The sequence below is a fragment of the Aphidius gifuensis genome, linkage group LG2 (assembly GCF_014905175.1).
Source record: "Aphidius gifuensis isolate YNYX2018 linkage group LG2, ASM1490517v1, whole genome shotgun sequence".
In the NCBI taxonomy this organism is placed as follows: domain Eukaryota; kingdom Metazoa; phylum Arthropoda; class Insecta; order Hymenoptera; family Braconidae; genus Aphidius; species Aphidius gifuensis.
Window position 1 is genome coordinate 22,978,257 of NC_057789.1, and position 19,877 is coordinate 22,998,133.

General features: G+C 31.5%; 4 protein-coding genes and 1 non-coding gene across 5 annotated transcripts; 3 read left to right on the plus strand and 2 right to left on the minus strand.

Moving 5' to 3' along the window:
• Positions 1-2,074: 2,074 nt before the first annotated feature.
• LOC122849653 (histone H4) lies at positions 2,075-2,789 on the minus strand. Its single transcript, XM_044148425.1, has one exon. It carries the CDS (start codon positions 2,754-2,756, stop codon positions 2,445-2,447), a length of 312 nt encoding a protein of 103 aa, XP_044004360.1. The 5' UTR covers positions 2,757-2,789; the 3' UTR covers positions 2,075-2,444.
• A 246-nt stretch (positions 2,790-3,035) lies between these two features.
• LOC122849661 (histone H3) lies at positions 3,036-3,452 on the plus strand. The gene has a single exon (XM_044148435.1). It carries the CDS (start codon positions 3,042-3,044, stop codon positions 3,450-3,452), a length of 411 nt encoding a protein of 136 aa, XP_044004370.1. The 5' UTR covers positions 3,036-3,041.
• A 268-nt stretch (positions 3,453-3,720) lies between these two features.
• Positions 3,721-4,762, minus strand: LOC122849627 (histone H2A). Its single transcript, XM_044148397.1, has one exon. It carries the CDS (start codon positions 4,701-4,703, stop codon positions 4,326-4,328), a length of 378 nt encoding a protein of 125 aa, XP_044004332.1. The 5' UTR covers positions 4,704-4,762; the 3' UTR covers positions 3,721-4,325.
• A 265-nt stretch (positions 4,763-5,027) lies between these two features.
• Positions 5,028-5,605, plus strand: LOC122849636 (histone H2B). The gene has a single exon (XM_044148406.1). The coding sequence runs from the start codon at positions 5,043-5,045 to the stop codon at positions 5,415-5,417; it is 375 nt and encodes a 124-aa protein (XP_044004341.1). The 5' UTR covers positions 5,028-5,042; the 3' UTR covers positions 5,418-5,605.
• Positions 5,606-16,517: 10,912 nt separating this feature from the next.
• On the plus strand, positions 16,518-16,616 carry Trnay-gua. The gene is made up of 2 exons: positions 16,518-16,555; positions 16,581-16,616. It is a non-coding gene; the product is annotated as a tRNA-Tyr (tRNA).
• The last annotated feature ends 3,261 nt before the right edge of the window (positions 16,617-19,877 follow it).

A 19,877-nucleotide genomic window follows, 5' to 3' on the forward strand; every position in this document is an offset into this window, starting at 1 on the left:
CTCGGTATCGAAAAGACAATTAATTTGAGCTATAAACAAAGCTTGTAAGTTAAAATTTTAAAGAGTTATGCAAAATTAAAAAAAACAGCTATTTTGTTTTTTAACAATCTTCCAACGACATTGAAAACAATTTTCAACTCGATTATTATAAATTCCGTCATTCTTAATATCCTGGCAAAAAATCGCATCCATGATTTGTTCTTAGTTTTCTTATTATTTGACTTTGAAAATTATACGGTGATCGTTTTTTGTTAATAACAAATTAACTAACAATTGAAATTACTTTTAGTAAGTCCCCGGTTTTAGTATTTTCATAGACAAATAATTTGATCTTAATACGATTCTTCTAACTTTATTACTTTACAAGATATGATCATTTAAAAAAAAACGTGTATGAATTCAATACTATAGGCTTCGCCTACACGGAAAAAAATTTACACGAAATTTTACTACGGTCCCACAGTATTCAAGAAACATCGGTCAACTAAAACAATTTTTACATTAAATATTACGAAAAAAAACAATGTTGTGATTAAAAAATTGCAATGGACCATAGCAATATTTGAAATTTCGATTTTTTACTTTGTATAAAATAAAAACTGCAACGTAACATGGAATCTTTACAAATTTAAATTCAAAAAATTATTATGCTTCTTTTCTAATACTACAATGTACCATAGTAATTTTTATAGGTTTTTATTTTTGCTTGAGCACAGCGTCGAACTTGCTGTGCATATTGTAGATTTTACAATAGTTATGTTAAAAAAATTCGAATGTCTCCATCTAAAAATTACAATGCACCATATATTGCTATAGCAATTCTTTATCTACTACTTGCTGCGATGCTCGTTGTTACCGACTGCAGTATTCAAAAGCCTATGTTAATATGGGCTTAGCGAAAATTCTAATGGGCCATAGTAAAAAAATTAAATTACTGCGCGGCCGTTATTCTGCGCATTGGAAATTCCAGATGATTTTTAGCTTCGTCTGCCTTTGTCGATAATCGATTCTTTCTATCAGACGTGCACAGACATGAAATAAATTTTAACGGCGAAATGTGTAATGTGTTTTATTCAAAGTCAGCCAGTGTTACTTTTATTGAAGTTATCAAGGGATTTTAAAAATATATTTTCTTTAATTTACAAGTGAAATTTTAATTTTATTTAAAAAAAAATATAAATAAAATATTCCGATAGAATACCGTAATATGATTGATAAAAAGTTAATAATACAGTTAACAATACAAAGAAAATAAAAAGTTATTAGGATGAACACTTTGATGCATATAAATTAATCGACTCAAATGATACTGAATTAGGTTTTATTCCACACCACAAAATTATTGAGTATACATCAGTTATAACGTCAGAAATTTTAACATCTCAAGGTTTTTCTTTTATACCAAAAAGTTGGATGTAAAAATATTATTATTATTATAAATTATTCTATAATAAATTATCGTCTGAACGTTATCTGTGTATTTATTTAATTTTTATTCTATTATAGTTACCATGTATTTACCCCGCACCGCCCCCTCCCGCTTGTGGGGGGGGGGCCGGTGCGGGGTAAAAAATTTTTAACTATTGTAAAATTTGCTATTGCCTGTTTCAATTTTTATTATGTTTCAAACAAATTTTTCGAGTGTACATATTTTTTTTTTAATTTTCTACATTGTAAAATTTAGGATTTGTCTCATTAAATATTAATATGCACTTCTTTAAAATTTGCATCGTCAATTTCCAATATTTAGTATTGGCTTCGTACATTTTTCATATAGCTATTTCAAAAATTACTACGGTACAAGGGTAAAAGTCCAAATTGCCGTGAGGCGGCGCTCATCGAGAAAAATTGCTATGGCCCATATCAAATTCTAATACATTTCCCCCACGTTTCCAGATTGCTGTGGGCCATCGTAAAAATCGCGGTGTTTTTTTAGTAAAAAAAAAAGAAAAAATCTATCCGTATACGTAAAAAAATGACACTTGGGTTCGATTCCAAGTTCCATCTCCGAACTAATATTTATGCCTTGCGGGGCCCATATATCAATAATGCTTTTTTTTATTCTCGTATCCTAAAATTTTTTGTCGCGTTACTGATGAAAACCTTAAGTTCTTTAGTAGTATGTGTGTGCACGGATATACACTAACAAGCGAAATTTACATCGACACTAAAACGATGCTTGTAGTAGTTAACTCAGTTCCCCGATACTCTCAAACTTTTTATATTTAAAAGTTATTTATTTATAAAAAGCATAAGAATATGAACAAAATATAAAAATATTGTCTTGTCCAGGCACATAATCTTATATAGTAAACGTAAACTTATGAATAAAAAAAAAAAAAAATATTCGTAAAAACATAATGTTAAAAAATGAATAATAAGCAAACGTTGAATAAATTTGATGGCCCTGAAAAGGGCCGATTTTTTTATTGCTGATGTAGAGCTTAACCTCCGAAACCGTAGAGAGTACGTCCTTGACGTTTCAATGCATAGACAACATCCATGGCAGTGACTGTTTTTCTCTTGGCGTGTTCGGTGTATGTGACTGCATCACGAATGACGTTTTCTAGGAAAACCTTGAGTACACCACGGGTCTCTTCGTAGATCAATCCAGAGATACGTTTTACACCACCACGACGAGCCAAACGACGGATAGCTGGCTTGGTGATACCTTGGATGTTATCACGCAATACTTTACGATGACGTTTTGCTCCTCCTTTTCCCAATCCTTTGCCTCCTTTACCACGGCCAGTCATTTTGAATGAGTATAGAGTTGGTGTTACTTAACTGAGAACTAACAGTTGAATGTGATTTTCGGAGCAAACGACGCTGTTTATAAAGCCTTTTCGAAGCATGTTGTATCCCCATATTTTGACTGAGAGCCAATGAACAAGGTGTATTAACTCTTTATAGGCCATCGGCCAATCAGCATAGAGTAAACCACTGCTCCAAAATGCTTAAAAACACGCGTTTTACCTTTCGGAGTACATTTTACGTCTTCTCTTTAACCGAGTAACACGTCTCTCTATTCTCTAATCGCCATGGCACGTACAAAGCAAACTGCCCGTAAATCAACTGGAGGTAAGGCTCCACGTAAACAACTTGCCACCAAAGCTGCTCGTAAGAGTGCACCAGCAACCGGTGGTGTCAAGAAGCCACATCGTTATCGTCCAGGAACAGTAGCTCTTCGTGAAATTCGTCGTTATCAAAAAAGTACTGAGCTTTTGATCCGCAAGTTGCCATTCCAGCGTCTTGTTCGTGAAATTGCTCAAGACTTTAAGACCGACTTGAGATTCCAGTCATCAGCTGTTATGGCACTCCAGGAAGCAAGTGAAGCCTATCTTGTTGGTCTCTTTGAAGACACCAACTTGTGTGCAATTCACGCCAAGCGTGTTACTATCATGCCAAAGGACATTCAATTAGCACGTCGTATCCGAGGAGAACGTGCTTAGAGTATCATATCAACATCAACAAAAATAATCGGCCCTTTTCAGGGCCATCAAATTGATCTAACTAGAAAATATTTATTCAATTTCAACCGATATATATATTAGACCTGATATTTTTATCTGCGACTCCGATCGTTCTTATTGTTGGTGTTAACAAGTTGAAACAAATTTTTTTTTCTGATTTATTTTCAAGCTTAAAACATTCTAAATAACATAGCAATTACAATTTCTTTTTTTATCAATTAAATTTCATTTGCTCATAAATCAAATTATTTACATTTATTATTTTTTTTACAATAAATTAAATACAAAATTATTTTGATTGAAATAAATCTTATACATATATAATAAATTTTGTTTACTCCGATTTGTTGTCGAAAAATACTATCTATTGAAGGAACCCATTTCTATAAATTCTAGGCATTGGTATGTCGGACACATACACATAGAGATCGACAGGTGTTCAACGCTGTGTGAGTCTTGAGAAAAATCAATAATTGAGCGTTGCGCAGACGACCAATATAAGTACATAGGCATGCGAGTGCATTTTACTCCAAAATTTCGGAGCAAAATAATAAACATGTGTGCAGGAAAATATAAACAAATAAACTACTCCAAAATTTATGGAGTAAAAATGTATTGATTTTTTTAATTAAAATTTGGTAACGAGTATCTATTTTTTTCATTGTTCTAAAAGCCACAGAAAAATTATTTTAAATTTCTAGAGTAATCCAGAATTTGTTTTTTTTTTTAAAAAAAAGAAGGAAAATTTATGAATCGTATTGAACGAAAATTCAAAGATTATAACATATCGTTTTGAATTAATTGATGGCCCTGAAAAGGGCCGATTGGTTTGATATTGATGGCTTGTTGAATTTAAGCACTGCTTTTTTCAGTCTTTTTTGGTAAAAGAACAGCTTGGATGTTTGGCAAGACACCACCTTGGGCAATGGTTACACCAGAGAGAAGTTTGTTTAACTCTTCGTCGTTACGGATGGCCAATTGAAGATGACGTGGAATAATTCTGGTCTTTTTGTTGTCACGAGCAGCATTACCTGCCAACTCGAGAACTTCAGCAGCCAAATATTCCATAACGGCAGCCAAGTAGACAGGTGCACCAGCACCAACACGTTCAGCGTAGTTACCTTTACGGAGTAAACGATGAATACGACCAACTGGGAATTGGAGTCCAGCACGGTTGGAACGAGTCTTTGACTTTCCCTTTGCTTTACCACCTTTGCCACGGCCAGACATGATGACTTGGAGTTTTTGGAGTAAACTTGATGCTTAATGAATACACGACCTGTAAGGCGTGTGAGAGACGACTAATACTGTTGAGGCCCCGAAACACGGCTTTTATGGACTTTTTTGCCGCAACTGCGCACCAATCGCGTGGCGTTTTCACCCTTTTAGTCACTCTTTTAGTAAAAGATAGCAACAAAATTGTAAACAGCGCAACAATCACAACTCTCCTTTGCTCACAACTGCTCGTTCTCTAACGTTATTGGTGCGCTGTTCACAACAAAAAACAGTTAAAAGCGGCCGAAAAACGCCGACCCTCACAATTTCCAAGTTGATCCTTAAACTATCAACATGCCTCCAAAAGCAAGTGGTAAAGCTGTTAAAAAAGCCGGCAAGGCTCAAAAAAACATCACCAAGACTGACAAGTCCAAGAGGAGAAAGAAGAGGAAGGAATCTTACGCAATCTACATCTACAAAGTATTGAAACAAGTTCATCCAGACACTGGTGTCTCATCCAAGGCCATGAGCATTATGAACAGTTTCGTTAACGATATCTTTGAGCGTATTGCTGCTGAAGCTTCCCGTCTTGCTCACTACAACAAGAGATCAACCATCACCTCCCGGGAAATCCAGACAGCTGTTCGTCTTCTTCTTCCTGGTGAACTTGCTAAGCATGCCGTCAGTGAAGGCACCAAGGCTGTCACCAAGTACACTAGCTCCAAGTAAACAACTGGTCAACCGACACAACATAAACCAATCGGCCCTTTTCAGGGCCATCAAATTTTTATAGCTACGATAAACTTACTCAATTTTGTGTTACTTACATTTGTGATGGGATATATAAAAATATATTTACGACGAAAATAAAATTAAAAAAAAAAAAAAGCAATAAAGATTGTCTATCCACCATGACGGTAGTATAGTCAAATAGTTTTGTGCAACGAGAAACATGGTAATACTAGTGAGCATTAACCTTAAGTCTTAACAGAAACGTGTTGAATAAAAAAATAAAATTAAGTGTCAGGATGTACGAGTTTTATTTTTGGCAAGTGCAACTAAACAATACTGTGAAAACAATAATTTAAAACTCATCATCATTCAATAGACGTTAATCAAGTAGTTATAAAAAAAAAAGAAAAAACGTGTGCTTGTGATAAATATGATCCTGACATATTTGTGATGCTGATATTGACTGGAGTGAAATGAAAAATCCAGCTGAAGCCTCAAATATTAGCAAGAATGTACCTTCAACTTAGTCAACTAATCAAGCTGCTGTATAAATAATTGAAATTTATTATTCATTTATATTTTTGAAATTTGGAGTAAAAATTTTGGAGTACAAAGTAACAACAATAATTCAAAACAGTAAGTTTTAATGAGTCATCAATGGTTAACCTTTCAACTTGTAATTTTGTTGATATCATATTCGTTCTACCAAAAATATCAATAAACAATTATATTTTTTAACCAGTATAATGTATAAATAATATTATTAATTTTTATTATTTCAGTTGCTTTCATTAGCTCTGTACAAGTATCTACTTTCAACACCAAGGTAATAATGCTTTTAAGTCTGATGCACCATGGCTATTTATTTAGACAAAACTAGCTTCCTGATGCTTTCAACAAGAAGTGCAATGACTCAAGTAAGTAAACAACCCTACTATTATCTTACCAAGTTTGATTCAACATCTGTTTCAATGTTAATTTTTAATAAACTCTTTTTTAGATATCAAACTGTACCAAGGTGTACTGTTAAAAATGGTGTAACAAGATACTTTGTATAGATTATACAGATGTCAATCCACTTGTTATAGGAGCAATGATTCCAGAAAAATTTAAATCACAATCAACAAGTAACATTTTTTTTATATTAATTAATCTTTATTACAAATAAAATTATAACAAAGTTAATTAAATATTGTTAAAACTTTTTTTAGGATCTTGATTAGAAACTTGTTCTGGAATTGGAATCACCAAATCATAATATTGAATATGTTGCTCCTGCACCCTAACTCGTGGTCTCCCTCATTATATTAATTATCATTTTACCCAAAGTTCAACAATACAAAGACATGTCACAGCAATGATTAATTATAGTTAATGATTTTTACAAAAAATCCTCATCTAGTCAAATCAAACATGTTAATATAACGAAGATGGTAATTGTTTTTTATTTGCTAAACTCACAAGTGATCTCATTGACAGTGGTTATCTTGTTGATATATCTGCTTTTTTTAATATCATCACTGACATTTATTCATTAGATAATAACAGCATTCAAAACATTAGTTTTTTCAAATTACTTTTTTAAAATAACTTATGTGATCATTGCACATGTACATAATATGATTTATAAAAATAAATCATTATTTTTTACAATAATAAAATCGTGAATAAATTACAATATTTTCGTAAAACATTATTGTGATATGAGAATCAAGGCTATCAAATTGATTTAACAGTAAAAATTTCATTTAATTTTAACTAAAAAATGATTAATAACAAATATTTAAACAATTCTTTTAAAATTTGAAAATTCTATATGGATTTGAACAAAATAGTTTTGCTCCTGTTTGTTATTAAAAATAGTGTTATCACTTTCTTACGAGCTGAGTTTTATAATCATATTAATTATAAACGACGACATTTTTAAGTGAGAAAAAAAAAATAAGCAATGAAAATTGTCTATCCACCATGACGGTAGTTTGGTCAAATAATTTTGTGCAATAAAAAGCATGTAATTACTAGAGAGTACATAGTAAGGTTAACAAACTTGTTGAATAAACATAAATTGTTATATGCATTAATAAAAACAAATAATGGTTAAAAAAAAGAACTAATTTTGACGCATTATTTGAGTCTCGATAAAATTTTTATACATGAAATTCGAGTACCAGACTAACAAACAAGTTTGTGTACAAAAAAAGATTATTTTATAAAAAAATATGAATGCTTAATAAATAGACATTATCTTTGATGTCGTATGTCTGTGTAGAAAAAAAAAAAAAAGCTATATAACATTATATAAATCATTTTTGGAATAAAATTCGTTAACTGTAAAAAAAAAAAAAAAATAGATAATTAATTAAAAAAAAGTTTTTCAAATAAACAAATTAAATTTTTAAATATATTTTTTAAATAATAGTATACGTCTGGCTCAACAAGAGAATTTATTTGTCGCATTACACCGTTGAATATATCATAAAAATAAAAATTTACCCGAAATAATTTTATAAAATTTATATAAGTGCTCGTATAACCCAGGTAGAAGTAAACGATTGTGCCAGGCCTGGCACAAGCTTGTGCACAAGGCTCACATGCTTGCGTCTAGCTTGTGCTACAAGCTTGTGCCAAGGTTGTTAAGTGATTGGAAATGTGCCTATGTTACAAGCTTGATGACAAGCCTCGTGCCAAGGCTCGTGTCAAGACTCGTATTCCAGCCTTGTGCCAAGGCTTGTGCCTCGGGCTTGACTCAAGCTTCCAAAAACAATTTAAAAAAAAATATAAATAAATTATTATGGTTAATCTATTATTATTGTTAATTTAATAATTCCGAAATTGTTTTTTTTTAATTCAGACAATTCTATTAAACGATAATAATTAAACGAAAAACTAGGGACGCGACGCGGGATCGATCCGGGGCCTCTCACGTGGAAGTCCAATGCACTATCATGTCGACCATCGGGATATTGATAAAAGTGGTCGTCAAAATTTTTTATATAAATAAATTCTATTGAGACTAAACACAGTCCTCGCGAATGCCTCACACAATAGTCAAAGCCTGATAATTTTTATTTGAAATTTATATTAAATTTATATATATAACTACTATAATTTTTTTTTTTTGAGTTAAATATATTTATAAGTCAAGTCTCGTGTCGGGCTTGGTGAAACAATGGGCACCAGCTTGAAACAAGGCTGTATTACGAGGCTCGTGTGAGGGCGGGAAAAATCAAGGGGACAGTCTTGTGTCGAGCCTGGATTAACAAGGCTTGTCTAGTGACTGGAAAAACAGGCTTGACACAACCTTGAAATTTTTAATCTTGTGTGAGGCTTGGAACTAACGATTAACACAGGCTTGGTACAAACAAGTCTTGTGCAATGACTGTAAATACAGGCCTGACACGAGCTTGGAATTTTTAACCTTGTGTGAGGCTTGGAATTACCGATTGACACAGGCTTGATACAAGCCTGGACTAGCAAGTCTTGTGCAATGACTGTAAATACAGGCTTGGTACGAGCTTGGAATTTTTAACCTTGTGTAAGGCTTGGAATTAACGATTGTCACAGGCTTGGTACAAGCCTGGACTAACAATTCTTGTGCAATGGCTGTAAATACAGGCTCGACACAATCTTGGAAATTTCAACCTTGTGAGAGGCTTGGAATTAACGATTGACACAGGCTTGGTACAAGCCTGGAATAACAAGTCTTGTGCAATGACTGGAAAAATTCTCTGTGCCAAGCTAGGCACATTCTAGTCCACCAAGGCTAGGAAACACAAGCTTGTAACAAGCCTGGCACGGCCGTTCACCCTTGTGGGATCCTACCTGGGAAGTGAGACAAAAAAGATAGTGGAAAACAAATGTTGGTTTACTTTGTTTGATGTAGCTACCCGAGTGGAAATTTTGGTCCGATTCGTAATGTACGCCGGTAGAGATCCGGATCAGATCAGGGAATCCAGATCCGGTTATAATAAGGACCCCTTAGCAAAATCGAATTGCAAAATGCATATCCAGCATAGATCCGAATTTATACTTAAACCGGATCCGAATTTTGATTTAAGAAAAACAAATATATGCTTTTACGGAGGCTAGGAGCCATAGGCTCAGCCGCAGTATTGAATTTATCGGCAAAAAAAGACGTGGTAACATTTGTTGGGGCATGTGGCCAGCGTTACCCGTTGAAGATTAAAAATTTTCAATACTCCGGCTAGGGCCATTGTTATTTTTATTGCTTAGACATATTTTAACCGTTAATTAACAAAAACATTATTCATATTCAAAAGAAAGGCAATAGAGTGTTTCACAGCTTCTTTTGGAGCCTTATAAACATTTTATTTCAACTCTATGATGACATTTTTTGATCCGTTTTTTTTATTTTTTTTTCGGCGAGCCATAACTTTTGTTATAATCAAGATAGAGAGTTCGTATTAAGTTCAAATTATGCGCCTTAAAAAAATCTAATGACGGCATTGGGGTTTTTTTTTTTTTTTCTCAATAACAGTTTTCGAGCAAAAAAATTAAATATCCGATTTTTTTGTCAAATTTTAGTTTTTTTTTTTTTTCTCAAAAACTATTATAAATAAGGGAAAAAACCCATCATGCGGGCGATAGAGTTTTTTAATGCGCTTCTTTTGAGCCTAGTACGAAGTCTCTGGGTTACTTAGTTCGTAAGTTATGAGCGTTTTTTTTTAGATGCCTATGGCTCCTAGCCTCCGTAAAAAAAAAAAAGCTCATAACTTGCGAACTATGTAACATAGAGTCTTCGTACTAGGTATAAAAGAAGCGCATTCAAAAACTCTATCGTCCGCATGATGGGTTTTTATTATTATGATTATTTATCACCGGAGGTTTTTTGTTCGTAAAACTTCTCTGTTTAATATTTCATTATTCTTAAATTATTATTTATGTAACTCAAAATGTTACATATCCCGAGTAGAAACTTGTTCAGGATAGCCTGAACACTGATCCAGGCCTGATCAGGATATCGTAAGGCTATCCCTATTCAAGTAACTCTATCACATCCTGATCAAGCCTGGATCAGGCAACTACATCTTTTTCTTGTTAGATAGCTGATTCAGTCCGGACAGGACTTGATCAAGATAAAAGTATTAAATTTATTCAATTTTAAATAATTTTTTCTGATTCAAGTCCTGATCCGACTGGATCAGGCTACCCCTATTAAAGATAGAGTAGGAATGGCCTGATCAGGATAGCATCAGGCTATCTGTATTTATCTCATTAGGTAGTTTGATCCATTCTGGATCAAATCTTGATCAAGAAAAAATTATTGAATTTTTTTTTCAAATAATTTTTCTGATCAAGATTTGATCCAGAATGGATCAGGCTACTCTATTAAGGATAGAGTAAGGCTAGCTGGATCCAAAATGGATAAAGAAAAAGTATCAAATTTGCGTCTTGAATTTTACAAATTCAAATTGATCAGGTATAGCATCAGGCAATATTCGTATTTTATCCTTATTAGAGTAGTTTCCGATCCATTCTGGATTAAATTTGACCAAGAAAAAATTATTGCATTTCTATTTTTTCACAATTTTTTCTTGATCCAGTCTTGATCCAGAATGGATCAGGCTACTCTATTAAGTGATAGAGTAAGGCTAGCTGATCCTAAAATGGATGAAGAAACAAGTATCAAATTTGCGTTTAATTTATTAATTAGTGCTCTGATTTAGATAGTATCAGGTTATCTGTATTTTATCCTTAATAGTAGTTGATCCATATTCTGGATCAACCTTTGATCATTGAAAAAATTATTGCATTTATTTTTTTCAAATAATTTTTCTGATCCAAAGTCTTGTCCTGAATCTGACTGTGCCATTCCCTTATGATAAAAATACAGTTAGCCTGATGCTATCCTGATCAGGCAATTTGTGGTGAACCTATGAGGACCAAATTAGTACGAATTATCGAATGCCTCAATGGCCGAGCGTGTCAAGTACTAGCGTTGTAATCCCGTGGCGAAGGGTTCGAACCCCAGTCAGCAAATAATTAGTTAGGTAAATTATCAATAGGTCAGTTTGTAATAATAAAGTTTATCTTGTATTCTGTTAAGCGATTTCAAATTAAAAAAAAAAAATAAATTTGAAATTATTAATTTTTGAATAAATCATGTATCCTGATCCAGTTTTGATCCGGAATCTGGATCCATAGGATCATGTATCTTACCACAGCCTGATCAGGTATCCTGATCCATTCTGGATCCGAACCTACGAAAAGCGTTACATCCTGATCAGGTTCGGATCCAGTATCTGGATCCATTATGGATCATGTATCTTTACTACAGCCTGATCAGGTATCCTGATCCATTCTGGATCCAAACCTTACGAAAAAGCGTTACATCCTGATCAGGTTCGGATCCAGTATCTGGATCCAGATTGGATTTGAAATCAGGCAAGCCTGATCAGGGCTTGATCCGAACCTGACCTGAATTTCTACTCGGGATGTTTTTACGTAGAAATTTTACAAGTTATAAAAACAGCGCAATGAATAACGCCCAGGTAGGAGTAAACGATTGTGCCAGGCCTGGCACAAGGCTCACATGCTTGTGACTAGCTTGTGCTACAAGCTTGTGCCAAGGTTGTTAAGTGATTGGAAATGTGCCTATGTTACAAGCTTGATGACAAGCCTTGTGCCAAGGCTTTTGCCTCGGGCTTGACTCAAGCTTCCAAAAACAATTTAAAAAAAATCAATATTACAGTTGCTGAAGCAACTGTGCCTTCCCTTCGGGGGGAATTTTAATTTCAATTTTTAGTCTATTGAAAATTGAGGTAACGAATAAAAATGATTCGTGAATAGAAATATTTATTTTTTATTTTTATAATGCGTAAAGTTTATTTAATTTTCGTTCATTTTGCTTGTTCCTTCATGGGTCATCTCTCATTTCCGAATCAGTTTCTTCACCTTTTAAATTCCTTTGTTTTTATTTATTTTGTTGTACCATGATTTTACTCTGTGAATGTTTAAAAATCTATTTATAAATTTCCATATTATATTTTTATTTCTTTTTACTTTTTACTTTTCCCTTTGTTGAATTAGGATTTAGTTTTTTATGTCGTTGTCGAAGTCGTTGTTAAAAGTTTTTAATCTTTTTTATATTTATTTATTTTCAATTCTTTTTTCAGTGCTAATACGTCACCCTTTTTCCTCAAAACTTTCTGCCTCTTCATTCCACATATATTGAATTCAATCTGAAATATATATTTTTTTAGTAAATTTAGTATCTTTAATTAGTTTTTTTTTTCATCTAAATTTGATTTTTTACTGTAATCCACTGCCGTCTAATGATATTGTTCTTTTTCTTAATAACCGTCCTGTCATTGAATAATATATAAATTCTACTTCCTCCAGTGCTATTATGATTTTATGATTATATCTAAAAAATCAGTACCACTATTAATAATATTGTTTTTTTATTTAAAAAATAATTTAACCTGTAAATGAATTATTCGGTAAATGTACGATTTCTTTTTATTTTTCTAAACTCGAATTAATTTTTGAATATTTTCATTCTCGTCTTCGTCTTCCAAGTTTTATACTAGACTCTACCGGTATCATTATTTCTTTTATTATTTATCGATGGGTATATTTCATTAACTTTTCTCACTAATCCGCCAGTGATTGTATATATTTTGTTTATTCAAAACATAGAATAATTGATTATTTCAATAATCATTCATTTTAAAAACATTTTGTTTGATAAATTTCATTGATAACTGTACTTCAATTAATCCATGATATTTATTTGCAGCCCAAAAAATACACCTTTATTTTATCGCTTTCATCACTTATGCATGTCGATCGTAATTTTGCCTGTTCTCGTTCGTTTTTCCATTCTTTTGTCTCAATTTTATGTATAATTTTGTGCTCGAACTGTATCACTGTATTTGAATTTTTAATTTAGTTTTTACCTTATGTTTATTATATTTATTTCTTATTTTTTATATTTACCATATTGTGTTTATTTTAAATTTGCTATTTTGTAATTTTTCTTTCATCGTTGTATCTTTTTGTTGTGTTTTTTTCATTTAGTTTAATTTTTCTTTTTCGTCATGTTTGGATTATCCCCTTCTTGTTTTCTTTTTACCCACTTTGATTATATTGGCTGTTGATTTTGAAAAAAATTCCCTTTGATCTGTTTACAAAATTGTTAAAATGATCGATGTTTCTTTTTTATTGATTCATTATGCAAGTTGTTCTATCGTTTTTGTTTTATTTTATGTCAGAAATTGTGGTTACTGTATGTTGTAAATGAATTGTAACTGAATTGTAACTGAAATGGATCAACATTACTATATTTTAGGTGACTTATGTTGACATTCTCTGATATCAATTTGACATTTTATAAATAAAGTAAAATTAAAGATTTTTGTTTTAGATAAATATCATTCTTTTCATTCTTTTTTTTTTTTAAATAAATATTTTCAGGGAGAAGTGAAGGGGTAGGAGGATAAAGTGGGAGGAAAGGAGGGAGGGGTAGTACTATATGTTCCCATATTTATCGTGTTTTTCTTTTTATATTCCTATGAAAAATATATTTTGGAAATATGAATCAGTCTTCTAATTTATATTTAAAATATATGTGAATTAATTTGATTATCAAGTTTTAAAAATACTTATTTAATTTACATTGTTTCTATATTTAATTCATATGCACTATATTTATATTAAAAGTAAATTTATTTTATATTTTGAAAAAATATAAATTAAATTTGAAGTACATCCAAATTTTTTTGCAATGCTGAAAAAATTTTAAGTAAATTTATTTTATGTTTTGAAAAAAAAATATAAAAAAACATTTTATTTTTGTATAGATATAGATTACTATATTAAATTAAATGTGACTACATGTAATTAAATTTAATTTATATTTTTTTTAAAACATTAATTAAATTAAATTTACATATATTTTAAATATAAATTAAACTTATTTTATATTTCTAATAAATATATTTTTTCCACTTGTGATTCAGTGATTTTTCCTTTAAATTTCTCATATTTAATGTATTTTTCTTTATATTTAGTGATCTTACCATGAAATTTTCGTATATTTTCCTTTATATTTACTGATATTTATGTGATATTCTCTAATATTTATCGTGTTTTTCTGTATTTTCCTTTTATATTTACTGGTATTTATCAGATATTTTCTCCCATTTTTATCGTATTTTTCTTTTATATTCAATGATTTTGTCTTTTAAAATTTCTCACAAATAATTTATATAAATCCCATTATTTATCGTAGTTTTTCTTTATATTCAATGATTTTTCCTTTAAATTTTTCTATATTTATCGTATTTTTTTCTTTATATTCGGTGTTTTTCTCTCGATATTTTCATATATTTTTCTGTATTTTTCCTTTATATTTACTGATATTTTCCCCATTTTTATGGTATTTTCTTTTATATTCAGTATTTTTCTTTATATTTACCAAATTTATCGTATTTAGATTAATTATGGTTATAATATTTTCAGTCTACCATGGTTGGGGGGGGGGTCCAGCTGAAAAGCGAAAACAATAGGAAATTAAAATTCCCTAAAAAAAATATAAATAAATTATTATGGTTAATCTATTATTATTGTTAATTTAATAATTCCGACATTGTTATTTTTTAATTCAGACAATTCTATTAAACGATAATAATTATAAGCAAAAAACTAGGGACACGACGCGGGATCAATTCGGGGACTCTCACGTGGAAGTCCAATGCCCTATCATGTCGACCATCGGGATATTGATAAAAGTGGTCGTCAAAATTTTTTATATAAATAAATTCTATTGAGACTAAACACACAGTCCTCGCGAATGCCTCACACAATAGTCAAAGCCTGATAATTTTTATTTGAAATTTATATTAAATTTATATATCTAATTACTATAACTTTTTTTTTTTGAGTTAAATATATGCATAAGTCAAATCTCGTGTCGGGCTTGGTGAAACAATGGGCACCAGCTTGAAACAAGGCTGTATTACGAGGCTCGTGTAGGGCGGGAAAAATCGAGGGGACAGTCTTGTGTCTAGCCTGGATTAACAAGGCTTGTCTAGTGACTGGAAAAACAGGCTTGACACAACCTTGAAATTTTTAATCTTGTGTGAGGCTTGAAACTAACGATTGACACATGCTTGTTACAAGCCTGGACTAACAAGTCTTGTGCAATGACTGTAAATACAGGCTTGATACGAGCTTGGAATTTTTAACCTTGTGTAAGGCTTGGAATTAACGATTGTCACAGGCTTGGTACAAGCCTGGACTAACAAGTCTTGTGCAATGACTGTAAATACAGGCTTGACACGAGCTTGGAATTTTTAACCTTGTGTGAGGCTTGGAATTAATGATTGACACAAGCTTGGTACAAGCCTGGAATAACAAGTCTTGTGCAATGACTGTAAATACAAGCTTGACACGGGCTTGGAATTTTTAACCTTGTGTGAGGAGTAGTATACATAGGAGGATCCTGGCTCACCCCCCCGCTGTGATCCCCCTCCCCCCTGCTGCGCCACCCCTTCCCCCCGCGACCCCCCACCGTGATTCGCGATTGATTTCGCGGAATCCGCGGATATCACCCCGGGGGGTCCGCGAATTAATTTAATTAGGTCAAATCTCCCCGGGGGGTCCTCGAATTAATTAATTAGGTCACTTAATTAATTAATTAGGTCAAATCGCCACAGGGGGTCCTCTAATTGATTAATTAGGTCAAATCGTCATGGGGGGTCCGACTTTTCATAAGACGCCATATTGGTTTTTCTATAAGACGCCATATTGGTTTTTTCTAAAAGACGCCATTTTAAATTTTTGAAATTTTGAAATTCCCGGGTCCCATTTTTCATACGACGCCATATTGTTTTTTTCCGTAAGACGCCATATTGGATTTTTTTAAATGTTATCTTTGGTTTCTAAAAGACGCCATCTTGTGTTATTATTATTATTAATGAAAAAAAAATATTTTCCCTAACCGGGATTTGAACTCAGACCTTTGGCATGAGAGTTTGGCACGCTATCCTCTGAAACAAACAAGAGATTATGCTATTTTCCTGTCGGTAAAAGAATATTCCTTCAAATATTATTTAATGAAAAACTAAATTGCCTTCGATAGCTCAGTTGGTAGAAGCGATGGACTGTAATTGGTTTGATTAAAATATGAGAGACATCCAGAGGTCGCTGGTTCGAATCCGGCTCGAAGGAATATTTTTTTTTTTTTATTCATATAAAAACAATGTTGATGGAATTGAAAAAAAAAAAAAAAATTTGTCTTGATGATGGTTTGAACTGAGGACCAATCATTTTATAGGTTGGAACCTTAGCTCTTGCATCATCAAGACAAATTACAGAAAGTATTGTAAATAATTCCATTATTTCATCATCTATTTGATGTTTATAAAATAAGTTGTGGAGGGGGTAAATAGGAAGTGGAAGGGATGGAAAAAGAGGGGAGTGGATATCCAGAGGTATAAAAGGAATATCATCAGTTCAGAACTGGTCACTATTCAGTTGAGTTGAGTTGAATAGATATATATTGAAACAAAATGTCAGCATTCATTGATTTCCAAGGATTTCAAGAACCTCAAGGTTTATTTGTTGTAAAAGAGTTGGTTATCCAACCTATAAATTCAAGATCTTCACCAACTATAAAAATATTCAAACCACCTTGTGAAAAATCACATCTAACAGAAGAATATAAAAAAACTGTGAATAATTGTGAAAACAATTATCATGGGATATCTTGGGAAGCTGGTTGTGATCAATATAATAACGTATCAACAATAATCATTGAAGAATTAGTTGGAAAGTTTAATTATTTATTTGTCAAAGGTGAAGATAGAAAAAAATGGTTAACATTTATTTTACGTTTTAATCCAATGACAATTTTCAATTTGGAAGACCTAGGATGTCCAGATATAAAAATATTAGAGATGGAACATCCAGCAATAAGACATGTGAATTCACATCCTTTATGCAGTTCTTACAAATGTGCATATGAAAATGCACAGAGATACAAATACTGGTATATTAAAAAATTTTCAACAAGAGCCAACATGAAAAAATCCATTTTACATTTTTGTGCAGTTGAAAATATAACTGACTTGACACAAAAAGATATTGCTGCACTTCCAGTGATGGCTATTATAAAATTTGCATCACATCAAATTGATGAAATTTGGGAAAAATTATCAGTAGAACAACGTTCAAATCCAACAATTTCAAAATTAAAACGATGTAAAAAACATCCAATACAAAATGATTGTGAAGATGAAGTTGGAATATCTTATTATGTACTAGAAAAAGATTGTTTAAAATGTAAAGAAGGAACTGATAATGGAGAATTAAATTTTATTAATGAATAAATGATGCAAAACCAAATTTTTAAAAGTTGTTAATTTTTTTAGAATTATCCTTCCTTCCTTTAAATATAAGATATAAAAAAATAAAGATTTAGTTTGTATAATAAAATAATAGAAACAAGTTTCAACAAGTTTTAACATGTTTGAACAGGAAAAAAAAAAAAAAATACTGACTAGATTTCATTGTTATAAAAATTGATGAATCATCTGACAACAATGGATTAAATTTTAGAAAATATACTGAAACATGTTCAAACAGGAATTATTAGCTTTTCTCAAAAGAATATTTTTCACATCTATTGTTATAAATTCCAGAAAAAAGATTAAAGGATTAAGAGATTAGAATAATAGAAAGTAAAAACTATTTTCTAAGAAGAAAAAAATTTTAGTCGAGATGAGCATCACCTGGTTTTCCTTCCCCCACAAAATATCAACCAATCACAACGTTCCCCCACTCTTAAAAAACTTATAGTAGGGATAAGCATAACCTGTTTTTCCCTTCTCCCACAAAATATTAACCAATCACAACGTTCCCCCACTCTTAGTGAAAAGAGGAAAGGGAACTTTTTCGTTGGTGGGGGACCTGAGATTTAGTATATATTCTCGTGCACAGAGACTAAGCATCACTCATCGTTCAGTCCATCAGCTGTAGTGCGCCCAGTCTTAAAAACCAACAAGTAAGTTTAACCATATATTTATAAATTTTTATTAACTTATCAATACTTTCAATGTTTTTCAATTATTTTGTTAACTACAAAATAACTTTTCCATTTACAGATATTAAAAATGGGTTTTACAAAAGCAAAGAAACTTCAAAAAGCTAACCAACGCAAATCTTTGAAGGATTTAAAGAGGAAAGTAGTATACAAAATTACTAAAGTAGCGAGATTTCCAACATCAAAGTATGGTCCAGCGCTAACAGTTGAAATCAACAATGAAAATTATGCATATCTACCAAAAAGATTTGCTACACATTTCAATCAAGATGATCAAGAATTTAAGGAGCTAGAAAATGCTGTCAAGAAAGGAACACTAACCATGGTTCTTGATGGTGAAAATAACCAAGATGTAATATTAGATGATAGTACATATGATCTACGTGATTTCGATGATGATGAGGAAATGTGAATAAATAAATAAATAAATACACTAAATCAAATTATTTTCGTTTGTTTTTATTTAATTAAAACCATAGGTTACAATTAATTTATGTTAACTTATGTACTATTCCACTTATTGGTCTATATTCAATTATTTTATCATGTAAAATTAAGCAATATGCTGTCGTTCCTTGAGGAAAATTTTCTTTTGATTCAAATTCCAAGCGTACATCTACAGCACCAGTCTTCAAAAACTCATTTTGTTTACTACAATCAATAACAATTAATGGAGATTTTTTAATAAAATTATCTTTTGTTACTAAATCTATTTTTGAGCCATAGTAAGACTCTGCAAAATTAGCATACATACAGATTTTTTCAATATCTAGATTCAAATTCCCATATGGAAAAATATGAGAATTAAGATAAAGTTTAACATTTGTTATTTTACAATGATCAAAATGTGTTACATCTTTTTGCCAATCATTTTTTCTATTTGATTGAAAACCAAGAATAACATAACGTGGCTTTTCCAGTTGAGTTGCAGTTTTCACTGTCCATATATGATGAGTTGTTTGTGGCAGCAATGGATACTCATATAAGTCCCACGATCTAAATCCAATAGAAATGACAGGATCTTTTTGTATATATTTCATTATATCAATTTTATTTTTGTTTGATAACATTATATACGGTACAAGCCATTCAATTTTTGTAAGTTTTAAATCAAATTCTGGCATATTAGGAACTCTCTCATTATCTCGTACGATCGCATTCAAATTTGAACGTGATCGTATCATAATGAGTTCATGTTTCGCATTGACAATTATTTTTTGATAATCTTCAGCAAAGCCAAAAATTATATTTAATGGAACGCATATATCAAAATATCCATCATCATTTATCAATTTCATACCATTTTGATTTATCCACCCTGCATTTTCATAATTCATTCTTGAACTTAATGACAAATAATTTTTCATTGTAGATGTTATACCAACATT